General features: G+C 43.9%; 1 protein-coding gene across 2 annotated transcripts in view; it reads left to right on the forward strand.

Annotated features, from left to right (window-relative positions):
• The window catches only part of GPRIN3 (GPRIN family member 3), a 34844-nt gene extending 14481 nt beyond the window's left edge, over positions 1–20363 (forward strand). For both annotated transcript variants that reach the window (XM_051789755.1, XM_051789754.1), the window contains exon 2: positions 11683–20363. In XM_051789755.1, the coding sequence (XP_051645715.1) occupies positions 11766–14147 (2382 nt within the window). In that variant the 5' untranslated portion in view covers positions 11683–11765 and the 3' untranslated portion in view covers positions 14148–20363. The remainder of the gene's footprint in view (positions 1–11682) is intronic.
• Positions 20364–25374: the final 5011 nt, after the last annotated feature.

Below are 25374 nucleotides of genomic sequence, written 5' to 3' on the forward strand. Positions count from 1 at the left end.
TAAGATTTGCAGATTACATATACTTGCAGCTCAAGCAAGGGCAGCTAAAACTGCTCCAAAGAGGAGAAAAGAGTATAGCCTGATGGGAGGTGCTGGGCTTTTGGTGATAAACTCAGTGATTCCTTGGGGCTGCCAAATCTCTTTCTGAATGCTTGAGGGCATGTTTTGCTTGCTGTGTGTAGCTTGAGAAGCTGGAATGTGAGCTGGAGGGATAGCTGCCTGTGGGGATGTCTGGTTTGGGCTTGGCCAGGTGGTCGAGGCAGCCAGCTTCAGTAAAGCTGAGACTGTTAAACTCAGATGTGATATATCTTGTTTGAGCTGTCATTTTAATTAATGCTAATTATAGTCATTAACCAATTTGGCAATCATCCTGAAGGACAGTAGTTCAAGTCAATGTTTTTTACCACTGCCTCCATCACAGTGTGCTTCAGTTGCTTCAGTCACCTGATAAATGTAAATGTGTAAATATGCCTGTCTTTAATGTAGAAGAAATGAGGAGAAGAGGTATGCTCAGCAATAGGGTCAGTGTAAATCTTAAACTCTAGCTCCCTTTGACAGGAGTGAGAATGTCACATTAGCCTGATATAAGCCATCATGACCTTGCAGAGTTCCAGGGTACAGACCAGAGTGTACATCTGGCATGGATAAGGCAGAGGTCCAGGGTATGCATATAGCTCTGCCATGCTGCAACAGGCAAAGCTTTGGCTTATGACACCTCCAGTAAGTGACTCCCAATACTATTATTAGCTTTGGGAGGGTTTACAGAACAAGACATGCTGTGTCTCTGTTTCCAGCATGTTTTATTGAACTAGTCTCCAGATTTTGCATTGCTATATCTTAAATATTGTCTGTTTTGGGGGAGTGTTTCTGGGTTTAGTTTGGTTCTGACACAGATGGGACTTCCCAGGTCTCAGATGCTAAATAAGGATTTGTTTTAACAGCACTCAGATTTTTAAGAATTCAGAAGCAGAGAATGTAATTATCCTTAAGCCTGTGAAAATCATATTTAAAGCATAGTGTAAAATGCTGCAGACAGTTGGGTACCTTAGCCCCCCCTTGTTGGGGCTGGAAGGATAGAAGCACAATGAATCTATGGATAAAAATGCAGGTTTTGAATAAGCCATTGTTAGGAAACAATTCTAACAGAAGTGAGGATGGTTCCTGCGATTGTTAGTGTTGAGTGATTTTTATACGCCTCGGCTGCCTGCAAGAGCAACTCTAAAAAGCCATTGCTATCAGACACCTGTGGGATAGACTGCAAATAATGAATTGTTCCTAAAATAAGCCGTCATACAGCACAGCTGTTGGTGTTTTTCTTTGCCGCAGGAAAGTGGAGGTGTCGAGAGAGTGACTTGGTGACTGAGTTGGCTTCTTCACCCCGAGGAAGCACTGCAGTCTCTCTGTTCAAGCACATGTAAGTGATGGATGGAGAAGACTTAAGAGGCTCTCTTTATCCTGAGGAGCTCTCTGGCTGTATAGCGAATTTCAGGACTCCAAGTTAGGGATGTAAAGTTTGAGGGGTTGATTTTTACCACCACTGAGTTGGTGTCACTGCCAGCACCTCCTTTTACTTAAGCTGAGAGCCAGAATAGCAGGTTGCTCTCAATTTAACCTGGTCAGATCCGCCACAGTGGCAGTCACTGTCATATAGAAGGTTCCTCAGATGTGTCTTTCAACACCTTCTGTGAGCACTGGGTGGAGACCAAAGAAGACATGCTGTGGTTTATAGGTGTAATATTTTACAAAAATGTTCATATCTAGCATTGACCTTCATTAGAGCCAGGTGACTAGAAGCCCTCACATGCCTACAGTGCTTTGTACACCATCAGGCTGTTCCATCATTTCTCAATATAAAGAACAATGGTGTCACTGATTATCTGCAGTACATGACATGTTGGTTTTCCTGGCTTTGCAAGGTGCCATTTAGGGTGTGTCATCCTATCCCTGCTCAGTTAGCACATCCCACTTTCCTCATGTCCCACATGCAGTACTTCATCAGTCAAAAAAATAATGAATGAGGCACTGATCTCTGGTTTCGCCCAATTCCAGCAGGGTCAATGTTCAACCAAATAAAGTGTATAGCCTCAAGTAAAAAAAAAAAAGAAGAGTCTGAGACTGAGGTGGCAGTTTTCCATGTAATGGTCTCACTGAAGTCATACTGAAAGCTTGAGTGGCTGAGGTGAGCAGGTTAGAGGCCTTAGCTGATCATACAGGTTTGAGTCATTGCCCTCAAAAGAGCATTTACCAGCATTGTAAAGATACCATAGAATTGCTCCGATTTTTATCCCTGAACAGCGAAGGCCTCCAACCTGCAGCCATTTGGTTTCCTGCAGAGCCTCAATACATCAGACAGAAAGTGGCCCAGCACATGGTGCTTCCTCTCGTGTTTTTTTGAGAAGGTGTTTAGCAGGAGGCGGTTTACTAAGGAGATTATTTTGTTCTTTTTGCTGCTCTTATGTCAATGACAGACAACAGCAGAGCAAAGTGACAACGTGAAAAAGCAGGAAGCAACTGCTGAGGTGGCAGCAGGAAGAAGGCAAGATATTTTTAACTGTTGGGGGTTTTTTTCTAAAAAAAAAAAAAAAAGCCACAGTTTCAGCTGCCAGCCTTTATTCACATTAGTTGTGTTTTCTGATAGCCAGGAGACAAGAGCAGACGTGGTGAGATCATCATCATGCCTTTCTTAGGTTAATCACACAGTACGGCAAATTTCTGTTACAGTAATGACTGGTTAGGCACTACATCCTTCTTCCCTAATTACATGCCATTTGGAGTAGTTCTTTTCCGTTGGGATAACGCCTGTAAATGACAATGGATATGTCCTTTGCCAGGTGCCTGTTATGTAAAGATCTCTTCCCTTCTCTAATACTAAGCCCAGCATCTTCATTAAAATGATATATGAGGAGAACTTAATTTTCTCAGACAGCACATGAGAGTTAAACATTATCATTGGGTTTTACTTTATGCAAAAGACATTGATCCTGCTATCAGCTCTTCAAAGGCAAAACTTCCTCACTTACAAGGTTGGTTTTAAAACAAGAAGTGCTGCTACAATACATTTCTTTGGGCACTAATAATATGATTATTCAGCAGCAAATCAGGCCTAATTACCTAGGCACCTCTGCTGGGGATGCTTCAGCCATGAGATGAGTATTTGTATTCAGTGCACTGGGGAATGCTCTTAAGGAGGTCATAATGAAATTCAGGAACCTTCCTTTTAAGCATCTGAAAGCATGTTAGAAGTATATAACATCCTTTGTCCCTAGAGCCATCCTTTCCAAGACACACCTACTCAGCAGTAGTTACATTCTCCTGACCACAGAAATGTGATTTTGGCCTTGGTCCAGCTTACAAGAGATGGATGTCCACGTAAACCTTGTCATCCTGGTTGTTGCTAGTTATCCGAGAGTCATAGCAGAAAAAGCAAGAACTGCATGGGCACTAAGCCAGCATTATGCTTTCATCCCTAAAGATGATCACTCTGCTTTATAATGAAGTCACGTTGGCATTGCTGTTTAGGAAAAAGGTATGTATTGTTGGCTACTGTTAAACTGCTCTCACAAAAAACAGGGCTTTTGTTTGTCAGCTGTCGACATTAAAAAGCTTTCAGCTGCACGAAATACGTTAATGAGGGGTTAGATTTCACCATACTTTTATCAGACAGGAGAAGATAGCAGGATAGATAAGGAGTGAATTCCCACTTGGTCTGCTAGAAATTCTGTTGCTTTCAACATCAAACATGAAAATGGTGTTTGAAAGCCTCCTGTTCACATCCCTCAAACATCATGTCTTGTTTTTACTCAGTAGTAAGCTGGAAAAAAATACTGTGGCAGTGAGCTATGTTAAATGGAGTCGCCTGATGTGGACAGCAGGTTGCTGCTTTCCTCTTGTGTGCTTGTGTCAGAGATGCAGCATGCAGATGTTCCTCCTGAAACATGGCTTACCCTTGAAGTCAGGCTGTGTTTCCTTAAAAATGACTTCCAGTGTCAGATATTGAAATAAGAAAAACCTGTTGATAAAAAAATGAGGCTAAACATAATAACATGCAATTAAAAAAAAAAGTAAAATAAACATCTGTTTATTTTGGGTTTTACCTGCATGTCACATCCCTTCCTTGGTGGCCTAGGATATGAGGAAGGAATGTCACTGTAGCTTATGCAGCTGTTAAATGTGGCTGTTGGTCAGTGTAGTTGTTCTTTGATTTAGCTGTTTTCATAAAGCCATTTATCCTTCCCTTTCACCTTGGAGGAGAAAGACTGACGGGCTCTTGGCGGTGTTCTGCAGCAAGCCCAGTGTTCAGCAGGGACTTTTGCATACTTACACAGCTTGCTGAAGAAAGCCTTTTTATCGGGTGCTGTAGCTCTGGGAGGAGGTGTGCCTGTCTTTGCTGCCCAGGGCCTCTGTCTGCCAGCAGGGAGGATGCTTGGGAGCATGGGCTGAGTGGGGGAGTAGAGGGGCAGGATGGGGATGGGGGTCAGAGGAAGGGATGGTATGGGGAGAAGGATGTGGAGGTGGTGCATGTTCAGGCTGTCATCCAGCCCTCCTGTAGTTCCTTCCCATGCCACTGCCCTTTGACCATGCGGGGGGCTCTTTTGAGAGATTCTAGAGGCTGTGATTATGTGAGGATCTGTGCTTCTCCTGGAAAAGGCTTTTAATCTGTGAGAAAGAAGTGAACTTTGAAGGCTTAAACCTTCAGTGGCAACAGATGATACCACAATTCTTAATTTAAACCAAGATTTTCAATCTCCTCTCTAAATGTTGGCTTCTAGCAATCTTCTCAATACTGTATTTTCTCCCACTTCTAAATACCATATTTTCATGCTTTAAAGTGTTGGAGCACAAGGCAACACCACTTTTTCCTTCTGGAAACCTGGAAGAGTTTCGCAAAATCAGGGTGCACCCATAAATTCGTAACCACTTGGTCCTTACTCCCACACAAACAAGATGCTCTTGCAGCACGTCCACAGCACATGCCAGCCTGCTACTTTTGGCCATGGCCACAGGACGGTGATATCTTCAGCAGAGCCAGCCCAGCTTTCGTGCTGGGGAATGTCTGAGTGAAAGCCCCTGGTGGGACTGCAGTAGCTGTGTGCATCAGGGTACAGAAAAGGATAATGTGATCCCTTCCAATACAGTGACTTGCTGACAGAGATTAAAAGCAAAATGCAACCAGGCAAGAAGTTTACATGCATGCTGAAGAATTACATCATGGTGTTGCTAACGGTGCACGGGCTCCCACCAGGGCTTTGAGAACAGGTGCTGGAGTTGGATGTGGGGGTTGCTGCTTGTCTCCTGGCCAGGGCGAGATGGGTGCTGCCCACAGGGAACAGATGGGGACACGGGCTAGAACATGCTGTATCAGAGCAGAGCTGTACTTCCTTTTTAGATGGACATCTTTCTAATTGTAGGGTAACTGCCAGCAGGATGGTAGAACTGAATCATGCTTGATCACCACACAGTTTTTGTTCTGTGTGCCTGCCTATTAAAAGCCTATTGCATATATTCTCATACATCTGTCCCTGAGCAACTGCTGAGGTACACATGTGTCCTTGGACCATTTTGAAGTGTCAGGGCAAGGTTCTACTCAAGGTCACGTGCCCAGACTCTCAGCACCATCCTGCACTCCCAAGCCATGGGACTTGGACTGGTTTGCACCCTTTTGTCTGAAGCTGGAGCAGAGGTGTGCCCCAAATCTGGTTCAGCTCTGCTTGGGTGCACTCTTTGTATACCAATCTAAAGCTGCTTAGGCCAGCACTGACTTCGGGCAATCCTGAGGTTATGGTAGGGATGGAGTGACTGATGCTTGCTTCCAAACTAGGATAAGCACTGCAGTACCAAAATTATAGCTAGACAATCCCCTGTGCTCACTGCTAAGTACCTGAGAGCACTTGAGAGATCTGGTTTTGGAGAGGCTCTTCTACAGCCTGCTGGACACTGTACTTTCTGGACTCTAAGGAATTAAGAGTCTAGGGAGCACAGAGAGCATATATTTAAAGAGAGCATGTACCTGCAGAAACAAAATCCACCAATAGTATCTGCATGCTTCAGTGAGAAAATACTGTAAATATTAGATTTTAAAATGTATTTAATATTAATCAGAAATGCCTTTGCATCTAGTTCAGTAGACTATGTTGTTCACAGTAAGGTTACTGTGGCCTCTTTTCAGGGTGTATTTAAGGTTTGTCAGAAGCTGAAAGAAGGTGCAGAGCAGTTTGCTTTGCTTTGGATTAGTCCCAGAAGCCACTGTACCATTTGGTAGGACTAGCTTTACCCATTTTTTCATCTGCAGGTTTTGGGCAGCAGGTTAAGCTGAGCTTTGTCCTTCTAAAGGGGAGTTCCCGTGCTCTGCATTGTGAAGCAAGATGAGAGGAGTCAACAACCAGAAAAATATGTTTCTTCAGCATGTACAAAATATTGCTAGGTAAATCTTCAGTAGCTGTCAGGCTGATTGGCAGCCATCTCCTTTTGGCAGAAAATGGCAGTGCATCTTGCCCTTGATTTCTCACATGATTTTCCTTGGTTTATTACCATTACAAAGCAGGGACAAGCACTTATCCCTGTTTTTCTTTTGGACTTATTTACCATTTTTCACTCCACTGTTTCCATCATTCATTGTGTCTTGACACCTTTGTGAGCAGACTGGCTAGGCAGTGGGAGTTGAGTGTCAGCATTTGGGAGAAAGAGCTGTGAGACCCAGTGAGGAGCCGCTGCACCCTGGGAGCCCTGGGTGGAGCAGAGTTTTCCTCAGGGCTGTTCATGTGGCCCAGTTGGTAGTTCCAGCTGATCTAGTATTGGGGCGTCACACGTGATTCAAAAGTGCTTCTAGGGCAGGTGCTGGGAAGGGTTTTAGGAGGGACTAAAAGCAGTCTAGCAATAGGCTGTTGTCCATCTGTGCTGAGTAAAGTCCTGTCAATTCACTGGATAGCGAGGAAGTAAACAGCTATTTAGCAGTATATGCTGAAGTGTTACAGAAATTCTACTGAGTCAGCAGAGGCCAGTCAAAAGCAAACCACCACATACAACCTGCTTTGCTTAATGTCTGCATGGAAGGTCCTGCAGCCCTGTGGTGTTGCAGTTGTTGCTTCTGCTGTCCACCTCCCTGTCTGTCTCTGGAACCGGTTCATGCTGTGTTTGCAGGTCTGTCCCTCAATAACATGTGCAGTCCCCAGGTGTAGAAGGCGAAGTGGGACTTCAGGCACCATATCCTTGAAATGCCAGCCCCGTCTCTGCTGGGAACCGCAGGTATGCAAGGTATCTGTGGGCATCCCCTGCCGCCTCTTGCTTCCCTGTGGTCATAGTGTGATAGTCTATGTCCTGTCAGCATCCCAAAGCACACTGGAAGGTGGAAGCTCTGCATCTTGTATCTTACCTCTTCGGGCAACCTCTTTTGTATTTTAATGAATATGTCCTTGGTTTGAGCTGCCCTTTATTTGTACTGCCAGTTTTCAATCCCACAGATAATTAGGAGAAAATAACCCGTAAAGCAAATTTTTCACAAATAAAAAGAATAACAAACACCCTTTGACATTAAAAAAAGAAAGTTACAGCATTTACAGAGAACAACAACTTAATGATGTGGGGAAAAAACCCCACTGGGTACAGAATTAGAAGGACGCATGTGCATATTTATGTTTAAAATTTAAAGAAGTGCGCTTTGTGCTTTTTATATTCAGTGGTCTAATATGAGTTTGGGTGAGCCGTTATCTTTTTTCTCAGATCAAGAAATGAGAATGGAGACTGAATTCTCAGTTCAGCATATGTTTATCTCTGTCTTTAACCCGTGTGGTTGCATAATGATTTTTGTGATGCTCTGAGAGATCATATAAGATTAGAACTGTTAAGAGCAAATGCTCAGCTCTTCTATTTGCAGAGACAAGGGTGAAGAGAGGACTCCAACAGTGGGGGGCTCAAAAAATAGAAACCTAATGAGAATAGAGTTGGGGAAGGAGTGCTTGATTAGTTTGGGAGCTTCTTTTCAATTGTTTTTATTTTTACAGTTGAGGGCAGGTGGAGATGCTGGTAGTCTTATTTGTGCTTTTGCACATTTTCACATTTTTTTCAAGAGGGAATGGGAGGCAGAGTCTTATGTAGGAATTTCCTGCAAATTTATGGGTTTGTATTATGAAGCATGCAGACTTTCTCATAAGCAGCAAGAGGAAAAATTTTAGTGTTGTTTAATTGGGGGTTGGGTGTTACTGAAATAACTAGGAGTTTCTTTACATTGTCAGCATTGAGTTGCCTGGAAACTTCTTGGTTTGGGAGTTAGTGGTGTTTCTGCATTTTTTTTTACAGCACATAAAAAAGACCTACTCAGTCACAAGAGTCTGTGAAGGTCTGCTGGCCATGCAGGGACCCTCCCAGACCATATAAGCCAAACACAGACATTGTCAAAGGTAGAAACCTCTTGTTGCAAAAGGTATAGAATAATTCTTTGTTGAGATGAGAGTGACACACTCAGGCAGGCTAATTTGGCCTGCAAGAATAAGGGGAAGAAGAACTGTGTTGGTGTAGCAAATCTGTTCTTATTACTAAAAATTGATTTTGACCTTTGTGGAGATACTAATTTCACCTCCTAATAACAGAAAATTTTGGATGATTGCTTCAGGTCTGGTACAAGACTTGAAAAATTCATCAGCGATCTTGATTTGTTTTGACATGTTTTTTGGCCTACTACTGAGTTTTGTATATCTGTTTCTCCTAAGTATTTGCTTGCAGGCAGCGTTGCTTGTTTGTTTGAATCCTCACTGTCTTGGCAGTTGAACAGTATTGCCCAAAGGTCCCAGCATTGTTCTTCATTCCTATGTAACAGGACTCAAATAATAAAAATGAGACAATAATCATAAATGAGATTTCAATAACAGAAATGCCTTTCCAATTCTGTAATCTGTTGGGTTTGCTTGTTGTTCTCTTTCTTAAGACTTACCTTTCTTTCTGATTTTTATTTATTCTTCAGTAAGAACATTATCAAAAATTACTGTGTTTATTTAGACTACTATAGTGCCTTTGGCTCCTGTCATTAGGATGGCTCAGTGAGGAGTCTAGGAAATAGCTCCCATGACTTTGACAATAGTCTTTATAAAAACCTTATTCTCATAAACTAACTCATTTTCAGAGTCATTCCAGGCAGTAGAATCACCCATGTCCCCAACCTGTGTTCAAGGGTCAAGCAAAATGTCTGGTCTATACTCTGTTGTCCCACATCCGAGAATAGGTCCAGGTGGATTTTCTGGGGCAGAATTTTCTCTGTTGATGTCATATGTCGAGGGCTCTGTAGCAGAATCTCTTTTAACTAGCACATGAAACACATGTTTAAATGTGTGTTTCAGGTGATGCTGAGGAAGAGCCACTAAACAGATGGGGAGAATTCATGCAGGGGTTCAGAGTAGAACTAGTTAATTTAATTGACAAACTAGGAATCATTCCCCTGTTGAGAGGGTATGAGTTAAAAGATGGTGCTCCAGGTTCTGTATAGTGAAGAACTGAACAGATTTTCTCTGAAATCTTTATTTCTTCTGAAACTGCTAAGTACATCTCATCCTAAAAATATGGATTGGTTTTGTTCCATTATTTGTTTAATTGTTCTTAAATAAACTCTGGATCTAAAAAATAGAAAAAATATGTGACCTGCCTAGTGGTATGTACTGGTTTGGTTTGCATCAATATTTGGAAAAGGAGAGAAGACAGTAACAGAATTAGACAAAAAGATTCCCGAAGCCATCTGCTCCTCTCCTTGCAGACATTAGATGTTTACAGTACAACAGTAGAACATGGAATGGCTCTCCTTTCCTTCAGGACTACGTTGGCTGTCTGTAAAGTGAGCACATAATAGAATGAAGATGTCTTGTAGGCAGCCACAAACTCCCACTGATTTCCAGTCCTATTTACATACTTCTCAAAAATCTTAGCAATCCTTAGCCTTCCTGGAAAGCCACTGTGGGATGATGCCGAGCTGCTGTCACAGATTATAGCTAAGGAACTCAGGATCCTTCAGGGGCAGGATCACAGTTTCTCAGGACTGGCTTAACCCAGCAGACTGTATATCTGTGGTTGGACAGAGCCCAAAGAGACAGCATAAAAATAATAAATTATTAATATCTGGAAGATGTAAAGCTTAATGAATAAGTAATAAGTTGCAGCACTTTTCTTTTCTTAGAAAAATAGACTGGCTGTACTTTTTAAATTTTCCTTTCATTGAACATGTTTCTTCTGTTGCTCTTTCTAAGTATCCTAAGGTGATGAAACTTAGGATTAATTTTACAAAAACTAAGTTATACCGCTGCCAATCAGGCTGAGAAAGAGAAGGAGAGATGTTTTCTGAAAAGAGCTTTTGTTGATTTTGCTAGTAGGGAGGGAGAGTCTGGAACAGCTGAGTGATTGCACAGCTGCTTCCAGCAGCATCTCCCTAGGAATGTAGCAAAGGAGATCCTACTGTGTGCCTGCAGAGATGGAGGCACACAAAAAGGTACGGTAATTTTCCTGGCGTCATCCCTCTGGTTAACAAAACTAAATGTTCAGGGTGTCTCCCAATTCTCATACTTGTGTTTTCCTGGCAGCATAAGACAGGGAAAACTTTTTAGACAAGCACATGTAGCCTGAAGTTTAAAAGAAGAGTGGGTTGGGATTTTATCACTGGCCACCACCACTCTGCTGACACTGACAGGGATCCAGTCCTTGACCTCTAACAGAATCCAAGTTGGGCTAAGCCCCTTTGGAATGCCCAGCCAACAGCCACATTTGGAGATCGCCTCCTCTTTGAAGCGATGGTTTCTCTGCAGTCCTGGCAGGATTTCAACCTCAGTAACTCTGCTGCACCTGCTTAAAATCCCTCCCTCATGTTTCCCTGGGTATGGCATGGGCCCCTCCTGTTCTGCAGTGCTTCAGTGTTCCCCTTCCAATTTCATACCACCTGCTCCTAAATTGATTTCTAGATCACTTGTACCTCCATTTATTAATCAAGCTGGCTTCCTTGTAATTATTTCAAAGGATCTAAGCGTGAAAGCAGTAAGTGCGTGCACAACCCTTGTGCTGTTCTGTGCAGTAGCTTCTCTTGTTGTTTATCTGCATCAGCCAGCAGGTTGTGATCCTTGCATATTCCTTTTATCAGTGAGGCTTGGGTTCATCCAGGTTAGTCTCAATTGACCTGTTGCCCCCTGTGACCACGTCCTTGTTGGTAATGGAGCTAGAAGGGCTATTCTTGAGAAGAAGGGGGAACTGGTGCTTATTGCAGGTTTGGGATCCACTCAGGTCTAGGGGTGGAAATCAGGTCTGTTCTTCACATAGGTGCAACAGGCAAGGTAGGGCCTTTCCTTCCATGCGTGGCTTGTCAGAGAATGTTATCACAGTGAGTTTATTTTATGACCTCAAACACCTCTACAAAGTCTGTACCTCTTCTTTAACTTCAAATTTCTTTTTTTTTTCCTCCCTCTAGGTATGTCATTGTTTTCAGTAATGTATTGACAGCAGAGCAGCTGTTTTTGCTTTGTCTCTAATATTGGTTTCTTCATCCAGACTTCAGAACTGGGAGATCATTAAAATCTGTCTTTTCCATGACTTTTAGGCAGTCGAGTGCTTTACTTTCCCCTTTACCTGCAAGTATTTCTTTTCATGCTGTAAAATCAATTTGTTCTGTGTGCTTTTACTTAAATCTGACTGCTGCTAACACTGTGTTTGTTTCATTAACAGGTTAGCTTCACAGGAAACCCATCACCAACAGCAAGAAAACTCCAAGGACAAGTTGAACGCAAACAACGTCTCGGAGACAGTCCATGGGGACTGTACCAGATCCTCTGAGATCTGCCAAGCTTTCCGTGGTCTCAGCTTCTGCAGAGGAGGAGCACCTGGGAGACCTGCAGTCTGCTAAGCACCAGCCCCAACTACCCAGTGGCCAGAGGACCAGCAATGGCTTCCCTTGCACACCATCCAGCTCAGCTGCAGTTTGCTTGTCTGACCTGAAATGCGCAGGTGCTGCCGGCACTCAGGGGTGTGAGCAGTGCCACAAGGACAATGAGAGCCGGCAGGAAGCCTTTCCTCCTGGGCTCGCCAGCACAGCTGCAGAGGGGCATCCTGCAGCTGTAAATCCTGCTGGTTGCTCCCAGCCAGTGGGCAGCGGAACACCAGCAGCACCAACCCTTCCTGCAGCAGGAGCCCTCTTGGCGGGGCAAGGGCCAGAGATGATGCCAGCCCCCCAGAGCTCCCGGCAGTTCGTGCAAGGCAGCCAGGTGAAAACGAGCTCCCTGACGCAAATAGATGACTCTGCCTTGAAACCTCAGGGGACCAATGATCAGCCGGCACTTGAGGTGTTAAATTATTCTTCCCCAGGTGATCCTGTCAGGGGTGATGAATCCTGTCATACTTCTCAGGCAAACCTTCTGCAAAGAGGGGAAAAAGACAGGGGAGCAGAAAAAAATGGTTCCGCTGCATGTCAGTCAGCCTTGCCAGCAAGGCAAACCGAAGCTGACCTGGGGAGAGACCCACAGACCAGTTTGGAGGCGAAGAGCGGGCCTGCAGACTTGGTGCAGTTGCAGCCCACAGATAAAGCTGAAGCGGCGCAGAGCAACAAGGCACCAGCCCAGTTCAGCCACAGGAGTCCACATCTTGTACACAACACAGACCCCAGGCCAGGAAGTCCAGGTCCCACCCAGCTCTCCAAATTCAGAGAAACAGGTACAATGACCGTTCAGCCAGAGAGCAGCTGTTTGACTCAGGAAGCTGAAAGTAGGACATGGCGAGATGCTGAGGTTCAGGCTGTGGCTGCCGTGGAGAGCAAATCAGCTTCCACCAGTCCCAGCATCCTTGTTGCCTTCTTGAAAGGAAATCCTCCTCCAGAGGAGAAGGAAGAACTGCACATAATTTACCAAGGAGGTATGGGGCTGAGCCAGGCTGAACGTACTGACAGTTTATCCCCACCACAAAAGTCCCCGTGTTCTCTTGGTATCACATCAAAATCGACTGTTATGGCTGTGACTGCTTCAGCCCAAACCCAGCCTGTCAAACTGCCTGGGGTGCCGTCTGACATGGTGTCTCCAGTGTCAGCAGATAATGCAAAACCTGTTGTCCCCTTCTCCCCTGCAGCCGTTACCTCCCAAGGGACACCTGTGCGTAATGCTGGAATGACCAGTGAAGCCCATGATGGCAAGGATGCTGCTCAGCTGCCAGTGGATGCTCCAGTCCCACCAAAGCCTGTCCCAGTCGAGCAGCTTGCTCTTGACTCCAGTAATCAAACTCCATCACAGTCTGGGACTGGCACTGATGAACCAAGCAACACTTCCCCTGATGCTGTCCCAGGAACCGAGAACAACGGGCGAGATCTTGTCCGTGTTGCAGGAAGCAGCCCGTTAGCTTTACTCTGTAGCACAGACAGTGAAGTCAAGCAGAAGGAGGTCCCAGGTAGCTCTGAGCAAAAGCCTGCGCAAAGTAAGGGTGCAGGTCAAGGGGAGGCCATTCCTTATCAATCTGTGGTAAAACCAAAGGAAGAAAACTCAATGGTGCTTGATCCTAAAGGAGGGATGAACGTTAGCAGCCAGCCTACCACTGTCCATGTAAAGGCGTGCTTGGAGGATGTAGGTGAGAAGGAGAGCAGAGGCCAGGGAGACACTGGCCAGTCTCAGACAGCCAGCAGCCAGAACCTGCAGGCAGGACTGACACCTAAGTTGAGTGGGAGTTCTCCAGGTCTTGCCCATCCTGTGGCGGCATCTGCAGCTCTCCAGCAGCAAGGCTTCCAGGCCAGGGAGTCCAGACACGAGCTTCACACAGCAGCAATTCCTGCTTCAGCTCAGGCCTTGCCAAACCTGGGGGAAAACAAAAAGCAGCACACCCCAGCCATGGAGGCAAAAGTGCAAGTGAAGCAGTCCAAACACGTCAGGGATGTTGTTTGGGACGAGCAGGGAATGACATGGGAAGTTTACGGTGCTTCCCTTGATCCAGAATCCCTGGGAATTGCCATCCAGAACCACTTACAGAGACAAATACGGGAACATGAGAAACTGATCCGGGCCCAGAACAGTCAGACACGGAAATCCATTTCCTCGGATACATCCTCAAATAAAAAACTGAAAGGGAGGCAGCACAACATGTTCCAGTCCATGCTGCAGAATTTTAGGCGTCCTAACTGCTGTGTCCGACCTGCTCCCTCTTCTGTGTTAGACTGACGTGGATCTCTGCAGTGGTAGAGAAAATCCCTCTCCTCAAGTCTCAAGTCCTGCTGTTCGGTTGTGTTACTGAGGTTGTGATGCAGCAACAGTGGAAAATTATTCCCCTTTGTTTTCTGACTAGCCACATGCTCCATCGTGCCATTGTTATTGTCACAGCTGGTGTATTCCCACATTATGTCCCCATCCCAACTACTGTCAGATGAAAAGCTAGGCACTTAGCAAAAGCACAAATTTCAATTGCCACCTTGTTGCAGGGAGAGCATCACCTTCTGTTAAAGTAGGAAGCAGAGAGATTATCAGAATTATTATGGGAAATTATTTGTGTGCATCATGAGGTCTTATACAAAGGGGTGGACTGGGGGAAGCTGAGGGAGGTGGAACTAAGGTTTAACAGCTGTCAAGATCTAACACAAGACAACTTTCCTGGTGTGTAAGTTACCTACGCTGAGGCAAATCCATGAACAGGCTATGGACATTGATCACTGAGCAGTCTCACTTCTGCTGATACTGTGGGTCACTGTTTTCAGGTTAGCCCCAGGGAGCCAGGTCTTCCCCTCCTCTTGAAATGGAGAATGAGGAAAAGAGTGAGGATCAAGACTGAAGGACCGTCTCTTTGGGAGAAGCTCAATCAATGGGATTTTGATGGCCAGAAGGGGAGGTGAAAGAGGGGCTTTTTGTCCCCCGCATCAGCCATGCTTAAGGTATAAGCAGGTGAGGCACAGGAGAGCACATTGGTAAATGTACCTGCATCCAGTGGGATGGTGCCTGCTGGGGTGTTCCTGCCAAGTCTTTCAAAAGCAGTGAGCCCATTCTGGCTCCTCAGCTGGGGTGGGCAGCCCCTGCTCCCCGCATCCCACGGTGCTGAGCACCTCTCCTCTAAATCACTCTTTAAAGTGATGTGGATCTTTCTTCTCTCTCCAGAGATGTTCTCCCATACGAGCAGGCTGTCCTGTCCATGAGCCTCCATGTCTAGTGTGGGTCTTTTTCCCTTTTAAGTCCTTAGCCACCTCTACTTTACAGTATTTTGGTGCTTTTCTTGCTGCCTTTCATAAAACCAATACCATTTATTTAGCCTGTGTGTATTTTGTTTTACCTAACACTCTCTATATTATAAACAATTATATTGTTAACTTGAAAAATTTACTTTATAGCAGTACTGAAATCTTGAGACAATCTTTGCTGTATTTCTGAAGTTAGAAAAGTTATAGAAACTGCTAATAAAAAGTAGCTTAGTGACTGTTTCTCCAGAATTGTGATATACAATAATGTCTCAAATGTATGTTGGTCACATTTCTCAACATAATATTTTTCAGCCTGGGAAATATGTTTCCCACTAGCTTTTTATTCTGTCCACTAGAGTTCTTAATGGGAGGCTGGGGAACTCCTGCAGTTTGTAGGAAATTTAGTTATCAATCCTGCAAAGCACTGAGGATTTGGATGCTGTAATCCTGCAGAGTACAAGAGTTAAATAGGAGTTACTTTTATTCCATTAAAGATTTTTCATGAATCATGATGATAATTTTTTTTTCCATCTGTAGTACCACATGCCTGACTTACTCTGTAGATCTTACAACTTACTCTAAATCTTACAGGTTTACGCAGTGTAAATGAGTATTAATGGGGTTTTTTTTGGTTTTTTTTCTGTGAAGTGAACCTGAGGTAGTCCCATTTTATTTAGGAGGCCAGATTTTCTGAGTATATCAACTGACAACCCTTCATAGTAGCTGTTTTGGGGCAATTTTTCCCCAACAGAAGAGTAAAATACTGTAATATACAATATTTTAACTCAGTTCAATGAAAGGTGTTACCTCTAGGCGTAGTACTGAATTGACTCCCAGTTTTCCTCTGGTGCATATCTGGGGCCTTTATGTCATGTCTTTGTTCAATTTCTGTACGTTATTTCAAGTCCTCTCCCACTTGTGATGCTGAATTGCTCATTCTGAAACACCACATTAGAGAGTGTCTTCCCACCTCTGCCTACCAGGAGGAAAGTCTCCAGCCTTTTTTCTGTTAGTACTGCTGTTTCCATCCCCTTCCTAGCAGTGTCTGAGATGTGAGTTTCATGTGAAATTTTGTGTGGCATTCATATTGGCAGTATCATTAGGTCAGGTTAGTTGACAAGTTCAGTGTCTCTTCCCACATTGTGCCCATGTCAGCCCTGACGAGGTTCCCTGAGCTGTCTGTGTTTTTTGCTGTCTCCTGTCCAGGTCCAAGGCTTTGTGCTGCTCCTTTTGCCTCCCTTCTGCCCCTTCCCTCACTAGCTGTTGCCCAGCCTGTCTTCTTGTGAAACCGTGTCCCTTGGCTCAGCTTGCATCCCTCTCTCTGCTGTCCCCCTTCCTGTAGCGCTGTGAGCCAGCTTACTCTGAACTGTCCCTTTTTATCCTCAGTCTGAATATACAAATGGATTGTCATATTTTTTTCCAGAGGAGAATAAATGGCTATCGCGCATTCACCAATTTCTATGAACTTTATCCTTTAGCTTAAGCTCTGCAAAATATTTCCAGCATATGGGTGGCTTTATTGAGACCAAACTGGGCTTGGCAATGAATGACCAGGGTGCTGGGCCAGCACTGGAATTAATTCTTCTTTGTGAGGAAGAGGAGATCTCCCCTGGTTCCCTGCAGCTTCTTTCAGCTGTGTTTTCACTAGCCAGTCCACCCACACCTCCCTTCCCCACGCCAAATGACCTTTCTTCTAGGAAAATTTCACCAATGCATACGTACCGCAAAGCGCTGATGGACAGCTTACTAAGTGGATGCATCTGAACAACTGCATGGGCATAACTGAAAAAAATGTAGTGTTCAGCACATATTCTGGGAAAATACCAGTGCAAAGACGCAAAGTGTCCGTGACACTGTCTGGTGAGGGCAGAAGTCCTGCAGATGTGTGTTTGAAGTCAAGCAATAAAGTGCCAAAAGCCAACACACAAAAATGAGTCGATAATCACCAGCACATCTCATGGAAAATATTTTAGGTTTTGACTCTGCCTTGCTAGGGCAGACTCTAGGCAAGCTGCTAGTTTTAACACTGGTGATTTATGCTTACTCCTCCATACAGTGTCTAGATGAAAATATGAATCCTCATGTGGATGACACACATTTCACCAGCAGCAAAACAGAACCATGTTTTGGGTAGTAATTAGCAAATATTATGCATGTGAGTGGGCTTGTAGCAGCCAAGAAAGACTGTTCTTGGTGTCTTCATTTGTCAGAAATGAAAGTGTGCCTGGAGTAGTGGTATGGCAGAGAGTAGGGCAGATGATCTGTGTGCCACCACCCCATTCCTTTTCTCTGCCCAGTGACTCAGAATCACATTGCTGATGGTTGGATGGTTAAAAACCAAGGAAATCCATTTGGGCTAATAAAAAGAGGGTTCAAAACAGAAAATATTTTGTCATTTCCAAGACTAAATCTATATGGAAAAAAAAAGGAGAAAAATACTTGTGTTGCAGCTTAGCCAGCTGAAGTAACTTTTAAATTAATTTTTTTTGCAAGATGAGAAATTTTGGGAAACAAGCTTACTGTCAGGAAACTATTTCCTGTTGGTTGCATTTATAAAAGCAGTGAATGAGAACGGAATATTTACTTCTAGTTTCACTTCAGGAGCTTTCCACTAGGAAAAGATGAGAATAAGCACATTTCAGTGTTACCAATACAAAACCTGAGTTAAAAGAGTATGTTGGTGCAGGCAATTTGCAGTATAGTCCTGGATTTCATGTGAGGCTGTGACATGTCTATGTGCACTTGGTTGGTATCAGCCAGCTTTGTGTTCCTTTGGGCACAAGTTCTGAAGTTCTTCCTCATTTCTACTGACTTGGTTTGGAGAAAAAAAGAGTGGGGAAATAGCTGAATAGACAAGAAGGGGAATATCTGTCTTCTTCGTTTCAGAGGAAAAAAACCTTCTTTTGAATATACAAGAAGGAATTGCTGAGAAACATGGGAAGGGAGCGACCAAAAGACATGTAAAATAAAGTTGATGTAGGTGCTTCACAAGGAATTCCCATTCCTGTGTGTGTGAAGCCAGTGTTTTGCTTAAGTTCTGCCCATTTCTTCATTCTGACCTCACACATTTTTCGTATTGTTGGTGGTATCCCGTGACTTTTAGGAAAATTAACATTTCCAAAGGCTGTATATTTTGCTAGTATTTATAGATATATCCAAATTTGATCAAATAAAACCTCTAGGCAAACAACCTCAGTTTATTACTGCTACTGCAATTGTAAAATGCACTGTTTGGAGAAGCATATTCAAGGAATTCAGAAAAGGTGAATGTATGCTCTAAAGATAACACTAGCTTTTCTCTTGAATTTCATTACTATGTTGAAGTGTTAAAGGTAAAAGTGGAAATCCAAATGAAGATCAGTGTTGAAGGAAAATTCATATTGGCTGCCGCTGGTTTTCAGTTTGGAAACTTGATGGAATATACCATTCCAGTGTTTCATTACTTAGCTCAGTGTATGCAAGGTTTGTGTGAAAGTACAAATTTTATTAGCTTGTTAGCTCCATTATCTTGTTCTGTGTCTATCCTTCTACACCTTTTAAAAATTAATGCAAAATGTTACCAAGGCAGAGTAAGTCTTTCACAGACAGCTTATGGGAAAAGCTGCTCTGAAAGAGACAACTGATTGTCAGACTCCATGGGCTTAAAAACTTACAGCTACAGTTTTAGTAACCAACCTCAGCTGTTTGGGTTTTTTTGGTGTCTCTGTAATGCCTCTATGAGTGATCAGTATTTTCAGTTGTCCGAAAGATGTGCACATAGATCCTTATCCAAATAGTGCACACTACCAAGTATCTCTGGGATCACTGGCTGCTGCAGTGGTTCATGGATCTGAAGGTCAGGTCCTGTATCTTGAACTGGCTGCAGTGTTCTCTTAGGGGCCTAAATTATCCCACTTGAGTTAGTGTAGATGTTTAAAAGAATGAAGTATTACAGCTGAATTGACCCAAACTGAAATTACTGTCATCTGGGGTTTTTTTTAAACTCTTGAGATTTACTGTTTTTTTCTGCTTTTTGATTTTCTGAGCAGCCCTTCCTTCTTAGAATTTATAATGTGGATTTTGCATCAAAACCTGGCAAAGAAGATCTTGCGAAGTGAAACCTACCTTTCATCATTCAGGCTGCTTTAAAGAAAAAATAATGTTACTACTGAGCCAAATCACACAGAGAGGAAATATTTTTTCCTCTAGGAGAATGTTTGCTGTAGGTAAGCTTTTGTGTACATTGTGTCCCTATTTAAAAGGGGAGTACATGTGTGCAGGTCTCATGCATCACTCATGCTCTAATATGACTTTTTCTGTTTGCCCTTCTGATTGAATGCTGGAGGCTTAGCATTTTCTACAACCTTGAGGCAAGTTTAAATCACTCTGCAATACAGAAACAAGGATTTTCTCCTTATCTGGTCTCTAAAAAACAGACTATGGGTGACAGCAAGCATTGGAGTTCATTAGAAATAGAATCACATCAACTGAGCCCCATTTGAAATAATAGACCATGAGTTTTTGTTAGTTTTCTGCTTAGACTGACACTCTTTTGAGTAGAAATAAATGACATCTGCCAGCAAAGTTTCCAGAGGTTGTCTGCTGCAGAATATGAGTCTCTCAGATGCTTCTCAGCAGCTCTGCTACAACAGGTGACCCTTCTGCTGCAGTGTCCTCCTGACAGCACTTCCCTTAGCCCAGTTCACAGTCAATAATTTCAAGTACATCAAAAGCAAGTTTAGACACTGCCCTGAGGAATTTCCATAAAATGGAAGAGAAAGATCCCTATGTTTGTGGCACATAAAATCACATCTGAGTTGTGAAATAAAGATCTCAGTGGCACACTGAAAAATACTGGGAGTTTCTACACAGAGTTAAAGGGAGGGAGCATAGCTGGACTTTTAATTCCAAAAACCTATGGCCATGGATCAGTCAGCAGCAGAAGAAAACTAACTTTGGGGCTTCTAACAACAAATAATATTATTGTGGCGTTATTCATTTTATAGTTACACTGATTGAACGTGATGTACTGTACAAAATAAAGCTAGTATTAGGCTTCCAGGTGTACCGTGGCATTCATTTGAGACATACCAACAGAAGTTTGCATGTGAAGAAGTCTTACAGTGATACTAAAGCAATGTTACCCACTTGATTGAGTCCCTTAGGAATTTAATGTTTTGCTGTTTTACATCTGGTTTCCATGCTGAGTACAATAAAATGAGCACTGTCTTAATTACTCTGGGTCTCTGTTTGTAGGCTGACATGGGAAAAGAAAGGACTTTTAAGGGTGGACCTTCTGGCTAAATCTGTGGATGTCTGTAAGTCAAAGCTGCTATGAAAGGCTTTCTGAATTCAGGCCTGAGACCTGGCACCTTGAAAGCTCAGCATGGTGAAGCTTCCACACACTGTCCCAGCTGAAGAAGAGACCTGTCTGCTTCCTTCTGTGTAAGTGCAGTGGCCTTTGCACAGCTGTCTATGAGCACAGGCTTTTCTGCATCAGCTGCTACTTTACCCTTCTGCATGAATTCGCTCAGCCTTTCAGCAGTCCATTGCCACACAACAACACATTACTCATTCAGCTCAGCAACCCAGGAGCCGAGGTGGAAAAGGCAGTGTTTTAACCCTGCTGTGTCACTGCTGTAGCAAATTGTCACCACCATCCACCAGCACACAACACACATAAAGCTGAGAGCATCAGCATCACAGTAATCATTTTCCTCCCCTAAAAAAGAGAAAGTTTTATCTCAGAGTACAAAAGAGCATAAGATAACTGTGGCAGTAATGTATTTTGATCCAGCAGTGTTACAGGCATGGTATTTCCATGTACCTGACTTTTACTAGAGGGCAGGAAGACCCCACCTCGGCACGCACTTTCCTATGGTGAGGGGAGAGGAGCAGAACAGACAGATAATGTGGTTGCATGGTGCCTCTGCTATAAGTGAATTTCTGTCTGCTCACCCCGAGCTGGAGTCTCTCCCCCAAAAAGAGTTGTTTCCTTCACTGTGTTTCTGTACTTGTGTCTTGGCTGCAAGGGCTCAGGGTGCTTCAACTAACTGCCCATTCCTTTGTGCAGTTGCAGAGGGTATTTTATTAATGAGCTTTGCTGGGTTCCTTGTCAGGTGCAGGTTCCTGCATGCTAGTGGCTGCCAAACATTAGTCCTGAACCCAAATTTCCAGGAGCAAGGTGCTTCCCTGCAGTACCTGGATTCATTCAGCTGTGTGCTACAATTGGCAAGGTCTCTTTGTAGGTCAGAAAGCTGAGGTCTCCCTTTTGTACTTCATCCCCGTAGTCTTGCTGCAGAAAGGAAAAAGCCTAAAGATCCCTTCCCCCTAAGGGACTGATGGAGCAGAAAAAGGACCAGTGCAGAAGATAAGCTATCATTGTATCAAACCAATAATGACCAGTGCACATTTTCTATCTGATGCAGATTTTGTATCATATAATGTGGCAGTTTCAGGGAGATAGTGCCTTCATATATAAAGAATAAGTCTGGCTTCTTGTTCATACATCAGCTGATTTACTGAGGATGTGAGCTTTACAACCAGCAGCACTACATCCTGGGGTATCTGCTTCGCTTCTTTAACCTGCTAAAGAAACCACCATGCCTTCAGGGATTCAAATGACATCAAAATGACTCTGCTAGGTGAGTGTTTCCACTCACAATAGGCAGTATTGTGAATGGAAAAGTTAAAATTTCCTCATCAAATTTCAAATGGCTTACTCCTTTGAGAACCATAAATGACCAGTTTGGCTAGCCAATGTTTTAAAGCATAGGCACTTAAATCTGCAATTTAGTATTTAGACAAATATGACCTCATTTGTGAGAAGTGTAGGGTGCTCTTATCTCTTGTTGAGGTCAGATCATGGATACCTATGGATGCTTGACATCTCCACTGTTAATGAGATACCTATACCCAGTGCCATAGTAAGTAACTCATTGTAGGCAACTCTGAGTTGTAATGATAGTGCACACAACCTACAAAAAGCTGCCAGTGCAGATTAGGAAATGCTAATTGTATGGTGGTTGTATGGATAGTCAGCAGAACTAGGGAAGTGATCATCCCCCTGTACTCGGCATTGGTGAGGCTGCACCTTGGGTACTGTGTACTGACTTCTAAAAGGACATTGAGGTGCTGGAGTGTGTCCAGAGAAGGGCAATAAGGCTCGTGAAAGGTCTGGAAAAGGTGTCATGAAAAACAGCTGAGGAAGCTGGGTTTGTTCAGTCTAAAGAAGGGGAGGCTCAGGGAGGACCTCATTGGTCTCTACAACTACCTGAAAGGAGGTTGTATTGGGGGGGGGCAGTCTTTTCTGCTGTGCTTGCAGTGAGAGGACCAGACGAAATGGCCTTAAGGTGTGACAGGGGAGATTAAGGAAAAAAAAGGTTAGGGTTAGGTTAGGGTTAGCTTAGAAAAAGTTTTTTTCACTGTTAGGGTGGTCAGGCAGTGGAATAGGTGGCCCAGGGAGGTGGTGGAGTCACCATCCCTGGAGGTGTTTAAGAGGCATCTGGATCTGGCACTGGGTGAAATGGTTTAGTGGTTTAGGGGTTACAGTGGTAGTGCTGGGTGGACGGTTGGATGATGATCTTAAAGGTCTCCTCCAACCATGATGATTCTGCAGTTCTATGATATGCCCCATTGCTGGTCATATTTCAGCAGTATCTATAGGAGCGCTTGCACACCTCTTCCTAAAGTGTCCTTTGCACTTACAATAGACAAATTAAGTGGGATCAGCAGCTTGGAAGAGCGGGTGCCAGCCTACAAAAGAATTCGCCTTTGCTGTGCCATCTTTGTGATGAATTAACTTTAAAAAAAAAAAAGTTTTCTAATAGCCTGCTGTGGACTGCAGCACAAGGAAGGGATTTGGGTCATTCATGCTGAGGTTCTGCCTTAATTCCATAATTCTTTTTATTTCTTTTCCTAATTAGAAACCTGCTCATGGCAGTGCTTTTTCTCTAAATCCACTTACATAACATCAGTGAGCTGAGCAGTTAAGGACATTTTTCTCACGGGCTGGTGCAAAACACACTGGCAGCTAGAGCACAACCACTCGGCACCCACCTTTTCCTCGGCGCCTGGTAGAAAATGGCTGGTGTGCAGGAATGTCTGCTGGGTTCTGCAGAGCCCCCACATCTGTGCTGAGCCAGGAACCACTGGACTGTGTCACCCTGGCCTCAAGAAGCAGGAGGGACGAGGTCTGCCTGGGAACCGGCAGAGGTGAGGCCATCCATGAAGCTACTCCCTCTGGGATTTGGGAGTTCCTCATGTTTCTTCCCTCAAGATTTGTGTCTCTTCCTTTTTCAGGGATAGTTACTGATCTACTGATTAATGAGACAAATTGCCTAGGTTTAGTAAGTCTCAAGCTAGGGAAAAGCTTCTAGGGAGATGCTGTCTCCATGCATTGTTACTTACCCTTCCAAAACTCCTGGGCTCCCCTTAGGTTTTGGACACTTTCAGCGCCTGCTCTGTAGGCAGAGGCTGGTGGACAGGTTTCTCTGTTTTTTCCTGGCTGCAGGAGAGAAGAAATGGGGAATAAATAGGGCTGATGGTTGCTCAGGTCATATCCAAATATCTCCCTGCACCCAGCATTAACTTCTTCAGCTATTTAAAGGAGAAACACTGGTTAAGAAAGCTGAGAGCTGTACAGCAGCTTAGGTTCGACCCTGTAATGAGTCCTGCAAACTATACAAGACAAATGCAAATGCAAAATATGCTCCAATTTTGGTTCATTACATGAAATACTCTTTATTACACATTTATCTCTTTGCCTTCACTGACATGGCTCTGCATGCTAATACATTTCTCTGCTGGGAAAGTTTTCCTGGTATACACCCTAACTTCCCCGCTGCACAGCTTATGCTACAACAGACTGTAGCACCCATCTTCTTTCAGAGAAGAATGATGCACTTACTGTAACTGAGGCTCTCTGCAAAGTGCTATCCTCTGCATTGTCATCTTGGGCTTTATTTTCCTAGGAGCTGACAGTGCACTCTCTCCTCCCAAACTCACCCACCTTTTCAGCTTGGCTCAGTTGATGATGGACAGTTGAAGAATGAAGCAGTTGGTCGCTCACTCTCATTTGCTCTTCACTTTTTGGATGTTGCCATGATTGATACTGGCAACTGTCTTGTGTTTCCTAACGTGCATTCCCATCCTTTGGGGACATGTCCTGAGATCATTACACTGAGTGCAAACACAGTCAGTACATGGCTTCTGCTTCCTGGGCTGGATGTGGGTGAGTACCCTCTTCCCCATCTGTCATTCATGTCTCTGCCCTTGCAAAGCCAAAGACAGGTTCTCTGGCCTGTTCCCCTGTGGCAGCACAGGTGGAGCAGAAAGTAGTCATATTTTCTCCACAGGATATTTCCCTGAGATGGCACACTTTCCACAGGCACAGAGCTGCAGTAACGATCTCATAATGTCCACTCCTTTGCTTGCAGGGAGAAAAGCTGTAAATCTGAGCTTGTTTTTTTGTTTTTTTTTTTTGTACATTTTCTTTCTAGCCTGGCTCACATACTGGCTGGAAGAGCTACTGCAAACTAATTGACGGCACTCTAGAGAGAGCCTACCTAATTGAAGGCAGTCCCTAAATGGTCCTAATTTCTGCCAAAACAGAAGCTGGAGCTTTTTAGAACCAACCCCTGACAAAAGGAGAGGTATATGGTATAGCTTAACAGCTTTTTTGATAGCTACACATATGGTGGTTGTGTCCAGCTTCAGCATAGCTGATCTTTTCTGTCTCCAATGCAAGCTGAAAAGAAAAAAACTGACATCGAAGCCTCCCTGTACCAGGGCACACTCCTCTGTTCTATTTGTCTGAGCACATGTAGTGGCACAATGTACACATTGCTCTTTCCTGGCAGTCTGCTCTGATCACACACTTTTCTAACACTGAGAGGCATTCAATACCAGCTCCAGAAGAGCTTTCATACTTCTTTAACTTGTTTGGCAAGTTCTGCTTGAATAAATTATCTGAGTCTTTCAGTGCTGTGGCTTATTTCCTTAACAGGTCATATGCCCAACCAAAACAAAAAAAAATCCTACATTTCCAAATGCTGGGAGGAAAAAGACGTTTGGTGTCCCTGTCTGAGAATGTAGCATGTGCAACAAACAAGTGGGAAGAACACCACAGTGCAGAACTTTGCTTTGATAGTGAAGAGAAAGGTCTGTAGAGGAAGGGATGGGCTAGTTTAAATGCTCCTTTTCCGGGGATGCTCCACACCTTTCCAGTTGAACAAACTATATTT

This window comes from Manacus candei, unplaced genomic scaffold, assembly GCF_025592945.1.
Source record: "Manacus candei isolate 608988 ecotype Guabito, Panama unplaced genomic scaffold, ASM2559294v1 h1tg000028l, whole genome shotgun sequence".
In the NCBI taxonomy this organism is placed as follows: domain Eukaryota; kingdom Metazoa; phylum Chordata; class Aves; order Passeriformes; family Pipridae; genus Manacus; species Manacus candei.